General features: G+C 45.1%; 1 protein-coding gene across 2 annotated transcripts in view; it reads right to left on the bottom strand.

Annotated features, from left to right (window-relative positions):
* The window catches only part of LATS2 (large tumor suppressor kinase 2), a 46,572-nt gene extending 32,573 nt beyond the window's left edge, over positions 1 to 13,999 (bottom strand). Inside the window, exons 1-2 of one of the 2 annotated variants that reach the window (XM_035326371.1) lie at positions 13,734 to 13,999; positions 8,907 to 9,486 (exon numbers count right to left, since the gene is read on the bottom strand). In XM_035326371.1, coding sequence (XP_035182262.1) covers positions 8,907 to 9,245 — 339 coding nt within the window. In that variant the 5' untranslated portion in view covers positions 9,246 to 9,486; positions 13,734 to 13,999. The remainder of the gene's footprint in view (positions 1 to 8,906; positions 9,487 to 13,733) is intronic. The other variant, XM_035326367.1, reaches the window with a different exon arrangement.
* Between the last annotated feature and the right edge of the window lie 340 nt (positions 14,000 to 14,339).

Raw genomic sequence — 14,339 nt, 5'->3', positions numbered from 1 at the left:
CTTACAGAAGGCTTCACAGCACCAAAGCAGCATGGAGAAATACTTTTTCTAGGCTGCTTTCATGTGGTTCAAAACCCTGAAGGTTCACTTCTCAATAAACAGAGATGGGGGTGGAGGGGGGTGGAAACCAATGCAGAAGGGAATTCTTGTGGCTTGCTTTTGAATTTGTTGGCATTCCCCTGTGAGGTCCTGCTTTTATAGCACGGGGAACTGGTTCTCCGCGTGCCCTGCAACAAACTGATGATTTTTGCCCACTTGTAAACGTCTTCTGTGCTATAGGTCTTTGAGTTGTGCTGCTGAGCACAGCACCATCATCGTTTCCCCACCATTTGCACGACTGCAACACCATACACTTGTTTCACTGGTTCTTCAGAGCACATCTTCAAGAAAGCACTTGACGTAGCAATGGCTGGAGTACTTGAAAGAAAAGAATTCAGCTCTGCTCCAGCACCCAGGCAGCTGGTCGCTCCTGCTTCTGGACAGCAAGCATCACACAGGCAATCAGGGGATCATCTAAAGGCACTGTGAAGAAAATGAGCTAGAACCCCAAAACTGGCTTCAGCCAGGTGGAATACGTGTTATTTAGCAGCTACGCAGAGCCAGGATAAAAATAGCTCAGTACAGACTGGTCTTCACTCAAATTTATTAACTGCAACAAAGACTTGTTTTAGTAAACCAAGATATCCTGCCTGTATTACTACACCCAAGGTTCCAGCTACATTAATTGATGAGATTATGCACCTTTATTAGGCTGACATCTGGCAGGAACTGAGAATGACTGGAGTAACTGTGTCTAGTTTGAGCATAGGCTATGACACCAAATGGAAGAGAAGATGCAGGAATGAAAATATGTCACATTAAACCTTCAAATAGTTGAAGTCTTCTTTTAGAGAAGAGTTCATTCCTAGTATTTCACAACTATCAAAGTGTAATTAATCTGGTGTATCTAGAGGCATATGGAGAAGATCATGAGGGAGGTCTTGTATATTAGTTATTCAAACAAGTTGAGCAAAAACAATGCAGCAGAACAACCATAGAGGAAGGTACAGAACGAAACCAGAAGGAAACTGCAGAGCAGCAGCAGCAATGATGTGAGCCCATACCTACAGTTTTTTGTTCTGAATCTGTGGATGTGCCTTGATTCATAAATAGCAGATAAAAATCTGAACCCAGCCACATAAACACTTCCACCGCAGTAATTTTAGAGTGCTATTTGTCCTAAAGTCAATCTATTTGAAGGGCAGGAACTTAACCATATTGTCACCTAGCACCAGTAGCCTTCTCTCTAGCATTTTGTATATACAAGGAGTACTACACTATCTTTGCATGTTTCTGATGAAATGACTTATTTACAAGCCATGCCTTAAAAGGAGGAAGGATACGGATAACAGTTGCAAGATGCTCAGTCATTTATGCAATCCACATTTAATTTTCAATACTCTTCCACATGTTGCATACATTTTTCTCCAAATGCGCAGAGAATGGTGTGTTGCAGTAACAGTTTCACATATGCACACAGACCAGTAACAACCAAAGGCAAGGCAGCACTTCCACAGGCTGTCCTGCCACAGCTGTTACCTGACTCAAAGTTACTGATACGCAGTGTTCTCCAGCTTCAGCCTTCTGAAACGTAATTGACCTAGAAATAATTTAGTAAAAACGATTTTCATATCCTCTCCTGTTCTTCTTCCTTTCCCTCCTGGGGAACTATTTTTAATTGCTTGGATTCAGTTAAAATGAAGAGTACAAGTTTCTAACCAGGGACAGTCCATTTCTTGCGCTGCAGGGAAGCAGCGCACAGCCCCAGACATCAGTATCTTATTTACTCAGACTGAAAAAGAAACACTCAGAGCAGTGACAAATCCTGTGGATTAAGTTCTTTGTTAACAGCTGGTACCCTGCAGACTCTGCAGTTGTCATAATACATATACGAACACATGTATCCCTTGGGTGAAATCTGATTTCTACATACCAACTTGTATACAACAACAGTTTCTGATAAGCTGCCCGAGACAATCTGGATGGCAGGACATCATTGCAACAAATCAGTTTTACTGCACTGCAGCCATAGCTGGGTGACCCCATCACGACCATAGGCTCATTAAGGTTGGACAAGACCTCGAAGATCACCTGGTCCAACCCCCCTCTACCACCAATGTCACTCACTAAACCATGGCCCTAGGTGCCAGGTCCAACCTTCCCTTGAACACCCCTGGGGACGGTGACTCCACCACTTCATTGTCAACAGAACCACCTCAGCAGAGGCAAGGTGGTATCAGGGAAGGCACCTCAGCTGCTGAGTAGTGACAAGTCAAAATATTCCAGCAGCATCAGTATTTTGGTGATCAGCAGCTGATGTGTACAGAGCATACGTAATGGGTGTACCCAATAAATAAGAAAAACAGCAGCTGCCATCATGTGTGCATGCAAGTCACAGAGACAGCCAGCGCCCCAGGGACAAAGAGTACTTGGGCTGCAGCTGGATTTACGGTGGGTTATGGGGTGGAGGGAAGGCAGGCAGGGCACAGAGCTCACCACCACGCCCCCTTAACTAAGAGTTAACCTAGTTTCAGTTCTGCTGGTCAAGTAACTTCAAAGTGTCTGGAAAATATTTTTCCTCTGAATCCAGAAAGAAAAAAAGAAAAGGGGGGGGGGGGGGACAGGACAAGGAGAAGAACTGCAATTTTAAGTTGCTCTATGTATATTCAGCCATGCTTTAGAAAAATACTCCATGCTACTGTCACATACCTGTATACCACATCGAGAAGTAGCCAGGGACTTTTATTTGCTTTCCACTGATGCTCAATTTGCAGCTTTAAAATAAACTTATTTAGTTTAGCAACTATCACAAAAATAATTTAGTTGAGGGAGCTTGAATTAAATGAGTTCCATAATGAACACCTTAGATTACCTCTAACGTAAGGACTGCAGCGTGCTAAGGCCTTTGCATTCAGCCTTCCTACTGCCATCTCTCTCCAAGTTTAAAAGCTTCATTCCATTGTTATTTTTTAAAACACGTATGTGCAGAGATGCTATTTTTCAGGCTTGGAATAAAATCACACCGGTTACTCTCAGACACTGAAAACAGCGGAGATTTCAGCTGAGAGTGACAAAACCTGTGAAAGGAACAGTTACACCCTAATACTATTGTGATAGCAGCTTCCTGTTACACTAGTGGCAACCTTTACTTTTGGCCACAAGGGCTTTTCTATTCAGAGACTGAATGTAATGCTTATGGGGAATTTTTACTGACAGTGATGAAGCCATTTCCTTTTTTATTAAAAAGATTCATTGCTTGCCCTTTTCCTAGCAATTATATTTCCATAAATACAAGCTAACCCTGTACCCTGCTACAGCTATACAAAACTTTACTGTTCTACTTACCCCGAGCTTCTAGAATTATCATCTGACAGGAAGAATTAGTTCAGTTTAATATAACAACTCAAGATTCATATGGACCTACAGTTGAAAATCTAGCATCTGATTCCTGTTCTGTCATTTTGAACAGCTCTACAAGGATGTCCCAATTTATTGTGTTGTTTGCCAAAGAAGAAAGGAGACCAACAAGAATAAAGGGCAGAATTTAAAATTTCCTGTGGCCTTGTTCAGTGCCATGTAAGCGTCCAGCTGCCAAGAGACTACATTCCATTGCAAGAAGAAACAATCACCTACTACTGCTAAAGAACACTTCTTCCACCATGAGAATTCAGGAGGAGAGACAAAATTCTTGATCTCCCTTCTGCAGGACTAAGTCACACTTGCACGGAAGAGATCGAAAGAGCACCTTTCCTAAATACATTGCAGGAACTGCCTCGTAACACAGGATTTAAGTAAGTTTAATAAGGCAGCAGCATCAAGAAGTAACAGCAGCACGGAAAGGCTGGAGACAAGAGAAATGGTATAAAAGAGAGAGAGATGTCAGCCGTTATCAGCTCAAGAGCAATCCCTGCCTCTTACTTTCAGCCCCTGGAAAGCCATGACTCACTTTTTTTCCCTGAAGCAGTTAAAAGCTGAAATTACTTAAGTGGCCAACTTCAGGCAAATGGATATGAAAGCACATCCCCTTACAGGCCTTGATGGAAGAATAGTGCAAGATAACAGCAACTTCTCAGAAATGAGAAAAAAAAAAGAAATAGAAAAATTAAAGAAGGTTATGAAACGAGTTCTTGATGTAGCTAGCAAAGAGAAGACAGAGGGAAGAACTTACCTTCAAATGAGGGTAGTAAAAGAGCACACAAGAGACTACTGGCCTGAATTATGAGATCTACTTCAGCTGCTAAAATAAAATTCTCCCCTTGAATTCAGCAGAGTGCCCTCATTTGGAGGCCCCTTTCTTCTCATAACCCAAAAATACTTACTCCTTCCTGACCTGCAAAATACCTTGAGATGACTCCATTGCCACCTTTGACATATGCCCCACAAAATAATCCAGGTAATCTTCTACCAGCTCGTTCTTCTGTCATTTTTCACTAACAACTCCACCTGCACCCAAAACACACAGAAGATGACTAAGATGTTCATCCTGGAGGTTCTGGTATGTAACTGAGCAAGCAGAGCTCTCAACACAGGTGAAGTTCAACCTAGCAGGAGACAATTTTGCCATGGGACAGGCTAAAGTTAGGAACTTATTCCCCCAATTTGCTCAGGGCAATTACAAGATTTGCCGACCTCCACCTTGAAGGCAGACTGCCTTTCCTAGCTTTGCCCTCTTTAGCAAAATACATGGCATGAGATACTTTACTACAAGCAGAACTGGGATAAAAAGACTCAAGTCATACTACTCGGTAACACGCTGCTGGATACCACATGGATTATGTGAGGATATGCAGGACATAAAACCCCATATAGAAAAGAAAAACCAGAACACCAATTCCACATGCGTAACAAGAATGCTTTCTGCTGAAAAGCTTCGTTTGCAACAGGAGAATTTCCCTCACTTAAAGAAGCACAAATATTTGCTCAGATGGAGATAAATGTTGCATTCCCCATCCCAAAAGTTTCCTGAAGTCAAGTGTAGTTCACAAAGCAAGGTGGAATCCTTGCCAAATGGGTTAAACAAGAAGGATGCAATCCCTGATAAGGAGACCTAAAGAATCCTGGAATGCAAGAAGAAAAAAAAGCACACATACTTCTACTAACTGAATTCCAAGAACTTAATGTAACACAGACAACAAGATGGTCAGCTTGATATTCTTATACATTACAGTAGCCACAAACACCATTCCAGTTCCTTGAAAGGCCCTGTAATTAGTGCCCAAAGGACAGATCTTCCCCTTAGGAATGTGCTGATACTGGCACAGGTGGAGTGTACGTTTTATTAGAGTTATTTCAAAAAGCCTCTAGAAAAAGCAAAGCACTCTCCCTGTCATTCAGGGTGTAGTGCACGCTGCACATTACTGGAGATATGCAGCCTATGAAAAATCCTAAAACATCCTTGTTTGTTAAAAATAGCTGCCTGGAGATCTTCACCCAGCAAGTCCACTACTGCTCAGAGAAAGGGTTTGCTTGAGGAAAAGAAGAGACAAGTGTGTAACGTGCCTCCGTTCATCTAGGACTGCTACAGCCCACACGAAATCACAATGTCAGCAGCTGTTTGTGCTCGGAGGAAGTACAGTAAGTACAGTGCAGCCCATTCAGGTTGGTGGAATGCCGCGGATCACACACTCAATTGCATCTATTCATCAGGAAAACCCAGCGCCCAGCAGCAGCTGCAGTTACCCCCACGCCCCATCCAGCTGCCCCAGGTGACTGCAGCGGTTCTGCAGCCCACAGGACGGATGCCCCGCGCTCCCAGTGCCTCCGCATCGTAACTCCCTGGCCTTGACAGCATATTTACTAAAGAACAGGGCATTAGCAGTGCTTTTGAGACAAATAAGGTCGGGCCTTTTGCAGTCATGTTCTACAAGTTTCAAAACAATTTGTGCCACGCTAACTATTTTTGATTGAAACTCGCAAAATAGTTACTGTTGAAAAGATGACTTCAGCAAAGAACGGGCAAGTTGCTCCATTTGAGAACAGCTATGACTAATTACGTGTGCGATTTTGTATCTTTGTAATTAAAAAAGAAAGGGTGTAATCCAGGATCCTTTCAGGTTAACAGCCAAGTCCCCGTTAAGTCTTTGGGGCCAGATGTCACCACAAAGTCATAAGCTACACAATGGCTGAAAATAAGGCTTCATGAAGGCACAGGGACATTTAAAAGGACACTTGTGACTCCCTAATCAGTTTAAAAGTCTGTCTGCACATGTGCATCTCTGATGACTGTAAGTGAAAGACACAAGAGTTCTGTATTTACTTTGCGAATTACCCTGCATTTTATATCCTTGTTAAGTTTACCAGCCAGCCCGTAACTGATTTCCTGTCTGTGTGAGTCTTTCATAGAGAGTGAGGAAAGTAGTAAAACATTACGATGTTTCCTTTTTCTTTAATTAAGCCAATTTCAGATTGATCTTAATCCTTTCTCCCTCTGCACCTTCCCCTCCCAACAGGCACAACCCCGAGTCCTTGGGTGGAACAGGGACCTATAAACCCTGCCTTCATGTTACCTGAGAGAGCATCTCTTGCAGTACCCCCAGTGACTGCTGTTGGAAAGCAGACATCAGGTATGCCAGGTGAACAGGGCTCCTAAGAGTAACAAAGTATATTTCCCCCATTCCCTATAGTTTATACTCCTCCCTCCTTGCTACTGCTCTCCTCCACCCTTCCAGTAACCCAACAAAAAAGCAGGTCCTGGCACGGCACCCGCTGGCCCAGAGGCAACTAAAACCATCCTCAAAGGAGCCGAGGGCAATTTTACTTTGTTCAGCCAGAGATCTGTTGGCTGCCTGCTGGACTAGAGATGTCCCTGCAGTAGGGATTTACAAGTTTCAGTTCACAAGCAAGGATGAGGGAGCTTGGGATGGCTGATGAATTTATTCCACATCATGCTCTGAAACAGCTCAGCAGCTAATTCAAAACAGTTCTGGCACCAGGAGGAAAGGAAGAATCTAGAGGCAGTAATCAAGCCTGTCACCCTACCCCATGCCATCCCCAGGGCCAGACCCCGTTCACACCAGCTCAGGAAGCTCCATTCATTCATTCACAGCCCTCCAAGACAGCCAAGCTTCATGCGGCCTGGACCCACAGGAGGAAACAGAGCGCTTTTAGCCACCAGCCTCCAGTTTTGGAATCCCTGTCTGGAGTCCAGCCAAACATGATCCTGCTTATGCTTCGGCTCAAACTCAAAATACACCTAAGGGATAGCCCCACTAACTCCATTTCCAAGCAACAAGTCACAGCTAGGGAAGCAAGCTAAAGGCAAGGATGGAAGAATCAGACAGTGAGGAAAGATGCAAAAATGCAAAACCAAATTTAAGAAGGTGGCAGAAATCTCCACATCAGAACTGTGCTTGTTTTCTGTAACGTTTAATACCATTCTAGCACTATTCAAGGCAAAACAGCTAAATATATTAAAAATGTTACACATACAGCGCATTACACCATGCTTAATAGCAAGATTTTAGCAGGTGCTCAGGTGTCTCTGTTTTATATATTGGCCTGACGTCTCTGTGCTGCAGTGTGCTCAACGAGCTTTCCAAGATTTCAGTCCAACAAGCTTGTTCTGACTGTGAACGATTTGTCCATGTAACCTACCAAATGTACATTTCCAATCCAGAATCCAGCTGTGCTCATTTAACCTTGGCTCATACGCACAGGGAGTGTTCTCATCCCAAACGGCTAGGGAAATCTAGAGGGTAGAGTTCTGAAAAGCACTGCTTTCAGGGCATGCTTAAGATGAGAGAAAATCCTCAGTTCCACCAGCTGAATTATTCACCACAGCGTCTTGCTTCACGGGGCTAGGAAGTGTTTAGGTGTACTGCAGCAGTTGTCACTGGATCTGCAATCTACTCTGGCTCTGATTATCTCCCATAGCAGAAACTCTTTGGAACAGAAGCAGCCCTAATCAACGTCTGTGTAGCTCCAAAGAAACGCTGCCTGTTTATAATAATGCCTGACGTTAGCCTTGTTACACAGGCTCAGAATATGACCTACGAGTCAGACGCTGCCATGAATGAACAAAGGTGAAGTTTTGAAATCAAGGAAATACCACTGAAAGCATGCTGGGTTTAGATCTCTCCAGTGTACGTCTAGGACTGAACTGAAATACTTCAGCTCAACAAACAGCTGCCATTCAGTCACGAGGGAAAAATGTTATTTCTACAACAATCAGAACCTGGACCAGAAACAGCACACTCTCTCTCTCCAAAGAGAAATGCCGAGCTGTTCCTGGACAGAGGTGAAAGTCACTACCAGAACTGGAAGTACTGGTATGTGCAGCTTAACCCAAAAAGCCCGTGTTCTGCACCAGGTGAATGGTTTCTGACTTGGTGCTGGAACACGTTCTCAACCCCAGAATGGTAAAACCAGGTATCTCTGTACTGAGTCTCTTCTCCGAGACAGGGCTACCAGCCCTTGACAGAAGCAGAGAAGAAAAAACATCCAGCCACCTGCTTCTTCCAAACAGCAAGTGAGCTTCTTCAAAGACCACATAGTGTCTGTCATTTCTTCCATTTGCTCCTGACAGTGAACACAGTTTAGATGTGCTAGACAAAATCCCACCCTAACACTAGTAGCTAGAACTTGTTACAGCACTGAGGAGAAAAAAAAAGACAAGCTACCCTGTTAAACATGATGGATCAAGTCGAAAAGTCAGAAATCCCATAGGTCACCATGGCCATCTTTAACATGGATTTACCCCCATGTTAGGCATGCCTCTCAGCTCCAACTTCACCTCTTACTGCCAGAAGCATCAGCACATTTTGTCAACCAGCAAATCTGATAACCACCATCAAAACCCTGTCCTCAGCCCCAAGTATAACCTTGTTTTGACCAGGGTGACAATACCCCCTCCCCAAACTCGTACATACCTGATCACAACCTGCATTCACCAGCTCCTGAAGCATCTGCCGATTTACTTCAACAGCTGCTGTAGTGCCTGACTCATTCGCAAATGGCAGCAAAGAATATCTGATTTCTCGTAGAGCTTTCTGGTACGGTCCAAACTTGGGTGTCTGTCTCATCTGCTGCTGCCTTGCAGCATCCTTCCCTACTAAAAGCTTAGGGTCCAGAGAAGTTTCACTGCCCGGTCCAATAGGCAGCCCCTGCCCTGAAGATTTGGATGGTTGCTTTAAACCTTCCCGAATCTCTTGTAACCTTTGTCTGCTGTTTCCAGAGTATGTCGTAGCAGGAAAAGTCTTTGGCCTCATTGTTAATCCAGTTTTCTCTGAGCATAAATACAGCTTTATTCTTAGTTTTTTAGTTACTTTAGTTCTACAAAGTGTCCCTTGATGTTATCAATTTCTTGTAAACATAATCCTTCAAAGAGAAAAAGAAAAAAGGCAAAATCCTCAAGTGATTTCTGCCAACGTTTTACTTCAGCTCACGATCTTCACGTTTCCTACAGAAAACGAAAATCCTTGGAATCATCGTTTTGCAGACTGACAGTGTCTGAAACAAAAGAAAATAGAAAGTACATGCCATTAATTTGATATTGTAAACGCCTCTGAAGGGACAGCATGACAATTAATCAAGTGAAAGTGAATCAGTTTAACCTATTAAGCTGTCACAGCTGGATTCCCTTTAATTATTATCACTTTATCTGTTTTCAAGAATAGGATTTCAAAAGGCTTTCTCAACATAATCAAAGAAGCATTTGTCTTTAAAGTTCTATTTTGAAAATAAAGGAAAATAAAAACCACAAAAACTACAAAGTTTAGGAATTTCATACACTACCTAACTGTGGCAAGATTCCCACCCAATTGCATAACCAAGTCCCGGACAAGCCTATCCGATTTCATAATTAGGGAAGAGTATGCTCATGAAACATTTCCCCCCCACACTTCAGATTTTGTTTGTTTTACACTAGCTGAGCTCAGTTTCAGAAGTTTATGAAAAAGATTTATAATGGAAATATTGATGACTCCAACCATAGCAACTTCTAGTATTTCAGTAACAAAGTGAGTAACAGAAAGACAAGATATTTTGCCACTCCACATGAATATCTTAGAGAAGTCTGAAGGTAAGAATTCTCCCCAGAACTGGAAGGAGAGGATAAAAAGGGGGCAGGGGGGCGTGACTGTGATATTTCCCTTAGCTGTGCCTAATAGGGAAGAAAGGGAAGACAGGGAGAAGGAGCTATTCAGTAACAGCAGGAATGGCAGAGCCTGCTCAGTTAAGATTAAAACAGACAAAAGGCAAGGCTGAGATACAGCTGCACGCATCTCTTCTGATGTGTGGCAGAGGACAGCTACACAACCACACAGCAGAGCTGAGCTACTGCGTAGCTTGTGATATCCCTGCAGCACAAAGATACAGAAAAAATCCTTTATTCACTGAGTCTTTGTGGCATCATCACACAGTGGCACAGGTACCAAGGATGCATTTCAGAAGAGGATTAAGAAGATTGTTCATCAGAAGTGTCACGTGCTAGTGATGCTGCTTCTACAAGTTCACTTCTGCTGCTGCTGATAGCACTTGCAAAGTGACTCTGTGCTGCTGCTCAAGCTGCTCTGTTGAGAGGGCTGGAATTCTGTTCAGTTGTTTTGAAACCACAGACACAGATGTTAAAACTCTGGAGGTTATTGGTCACTCAGAAGTTGACAAACCTCCCTTGCTGTTCCCCCCTTCCCCCTTTGAGATGGGGGCTTCACTTCTGATCACTGCATTTTTGGCATCACTAAGAGCTTCTTCAGAAAGTATTTTCCACTATTTTCACACACTGACAATCAAACTCAATTCATTGCAACAACCATTCCTGTGCTAGCTACAACATTCCCAACAAAATGCTTATTTCCATACTTTTACCACTTGTCACAGACAAGCAAGCAGCTTAATATCACGAAGGCCGAGGGTCTGGACACATTCACCGGACACATTAAGCTCATCATCACTTACTCATTAGCATAGGGTCTGCTGAAATGGGGTCAGGCTTTCCTCTAAAACCAAGCACTGAAAAAAGGAAAAGCAACAGCGAGGTCAGCCCCCGGACTCCTTTATGGTGGTTCACCACTTTGAAACGCAGGCCCCCCGTCTAATCACTTCAGGTACTGTCCACGTTATGCTCTTAACTACATATGCCACACACAGCTCCATTGGGAGGTTTCCATAGAGCCTAATAGCAGCCCTGTCCAGGACCACATCTTAGCTGAAAGTGGCAGAGGTCTACACCAAAAGCTGAAGGATCAAACTGCCAGAGAAGACACGAGGAAGGGCGCACACATGGGAACACCCACTTCAAGCTCTTGCTAACACTGGAGTTATCTAGCAATTACTTGTCAGGTACTAAAGATCTTGAGCACTAAGGATTGCCTGCAACCGTAACTCATACAGGTCTAGAAGTGACAGAAACATCTGCATGGGACAGGGTTTGTGACCTGTTTTAAAGAAAGAACAGCTTTGTCACATTTATATTTTGATATTTTTATAACAAATCAGCTATTAGTCAAGAAGAGAACAAGTTTTCACTATTCTCAGTGAAGATAAAACCAACTGAAGGATCACAGTGACAGAATTTTGTCTACTTAAGAGTTCAGCAACAGACAGTACACAGCCTCAGTAACGTGATAAAAAAAAAAAAAGATGGTATTGCAGCCTTCTAGGACTACATTATAACTAGCTAGTACTTAAAAGATACAGAGCAATTAACTGGTCTATGACTGTCCTTCCTCTTCTGACAGCAGCAGGCACCATATGGCTGGGTTTAGGAATCCGGGTTGTTCTTCCTCTTTTCAGACCCCGTGCCAATCCTCAGGCCTGGGACGTGCGGGAAGAGCTCACGACCCCCCCCACCCTTTTTCGACAAAGAACTGCTTTCCCACTTACACACATGCTTCACATAAAGAACTTCAGTGACCTTTAGCCTAGGCTCGAGTCTAATAATGCTAGGTCAAGCCAGCTGGCAGCTTCTTCAGCTTACGTTCACAATACTGCTAAACCAGAAAGAAATGCTGATTGTTTAGACAGCACGAATGAGAATAGCAACAGCAAGTACTGGAGCTAACTGTAAGTGTGCTTTATGTTTTGCAGAAGTTTTTGTGTACGTTTCTTTAAAAAAATGTAAAACTATATATGCAAGATAAGCCAAGAAAAAAAAGAACATTAAGTTTTACAGATGATGTACAAAGGAAGACATCTGCTTTTAAAAATCTTCCTGTGAATAAAAGGGCTGTATGTTTTAAAAGAAGCAGAGCGTTTAAGTATTTGACTGTACATCTGCATTTGGCTAACTCCAAATCCTTCCGAAACTCACCTTGCCTGCAGCATGAATGTATCAGGAGCCTTCTTGCCATCACCAGAAATACTTTTCAGAATTATTTTTGAGCTTCAAGTCATTCTGACTAGATACTCCTAAGGTGCTTCCTATCCAAAACGTTACATATCCTATGCTGATTAGAAACTCGTCCATTACTCTGAAGATAATATATTGCAAGTAAGAGTAACAGCATTTTAATTACATCACAGTAGAACAATTTTTGAATAACTGGGATCTTTTTTTTCCTCCCCTTTTGAGAAATACCAATAGCTGCTCTCGCAGCAACCAACCACACTGAATTTATACGCCGAGGTCTGTGCTCCCAGCAGCACTAAGCAGTCTCACCAACAGGCTGCATACGCTGGTGGCTCGGCAGGGCTGGGATACTGGCAAGAAACTACAGCTCAGATGTGTTTCAGGAGCAAAGTCCTGAAACCTGGGCTGGTGAGCTGTTTCTGAGTGTGTAACTCTGCAGGCACCGCGGTGAGGATGCCTGCAGAAGTAAGGAGTAAAGTTTTAAGAAACTGGCACAACTGCCATCTCCCACTCAATTTACTGGTATAGCATTGGTTTTTTTTTGCTTGTGAATTCGTGGAAATATACACTGGCCACTTTGCAGCGAAGGTCTGATGCAGATCCAGGAAAGGGGGTTCAGGAATTTCACCACGATACAAACCTTTACAAGCAAACACATGCTGTAAGCGGCAAGGAGAACTGAAATGAAGACCTCCCCCCAAACCATTCCTTCATCGTCTAACAAAACCACCCAGAAGTAACTCTGTGCAAGCCCTAAGCACCGTCCCAACCCGGCGCTGGGGGAAGCAGCTCCCCGTCCCCATCCCCAGCAAACCAGCCCACGGCAGGACCTGGACATTACGCACAACTTGTTTTTTGTTTTGTTTTTTTTCCTTCTTTTTTTGCGTCACTCGGGTGAGTGCCTTGGGAAGGGCAGGGGACACACTTCAACCCAGGGGAGAGGCCGAAGGGCTGGATTTTGGCGGTGACCTTCAGCTGGCGGGCAGCAGCCGGAGCCCCGCTGCTTCGGCGGTGGGGCGGGGGAGCTCAAGCCCAGCCTGGACACTTCAAGACCCCTTCTTGGAGCCCCAGCCCCGGTGTTTTCGTGGGCAGAAAGCTTCCAAAAAACAAACCTCCGGCCCGGGACAGAGGCCTCCTGTAACGGGGGGGGGGCACAAAATGTCGGGCAGGCGGCGGGGCTGGCCCCGGGGGTGGGGGGCTGAGGGACACGGCAGCCGCCTCCGTGACCCCCCAATATTTCCTAAGACGGGACGGCGGCACCTCCCGCCTCCTTTCGGTAGGGCGCTGCCAACTTTCTCCTCAGGGAACCGCAAGCAGAAAAAGGGGGGAAAAAAGGAAAAAAAGAAGCGGGGGGGGAAGCACCCGAAGCCGGGTTAAGCTAAAAAACCCGTCACCCTTCGCTCCCTACCTCACCTCCTCGGGGTGCCCGGCGCCGCCTCCGGGCTCCGTCACGCAGCGGCTCGGCGGCGACGGGCGCCGCGTCCCCGAGGGCTCGGGGCGCTCTCCTCCATCTTCCCCCTCGGCCGGCCCGGGCGCCGAGTGCGGGGCGCAGCCGGGACATTCGCTGCATTGTTAGCATTCCTCGCCCGGCACGTGACCGCGCCGCCCGCGTCATCGCACCCCTCCCGCCACATACCAGCGGGGGGAGGCGCTTGGCGGCGGGAATGGCCGTTACGGCGCCCCGAGGGGGGGGGGGGGGGTTGTGTTTATAAGCACCGTGTGCGACTTCGGTCCTGTCCCCAAAATCTCGTTTTTACCTCATAAACAACTCCTCCTATCCCCCCGTCCCTTCGCCGCTCTCCTCACAAACAAGTCGTCGTATCCCCCCCCCCACTCCGCCATCTTCTTCCCCCCTCTCCTTCGCCCGACGGGTGCTCCTCAACCGCCTCAGGATACTTCCCCCTCTCCTCCGCTCTTCCCCAACCGCCTCAAAATAAAACCCTGAAGTGGTCTCAATGAGTGGCGTTATTCCGACCGTGATGGCGAAGTGAGCCCGGCCAGCTGGCATAGGGGC

The sequence above is a fragment of the Oxyura jamaicensis genome, chromosome 1 (genome assembly GCF_011077185.1).
Source record: "Oxyura jamaicensis isolate SHBP4307 breed ruddy duck chromosome 1, BPBGC_Ojam_1.0, whole genome shotgun sequence".
NCBI lineage: Eukaryota > Metazoa > Chordata > Aves > Anseriformes > Anatidae > Oxyura > Oxyura jamaicensis.
Note: the sequence above shows the minus strand (reverse complement) of the source record. Positions and strands in the feature narration are given on the sequence as shown.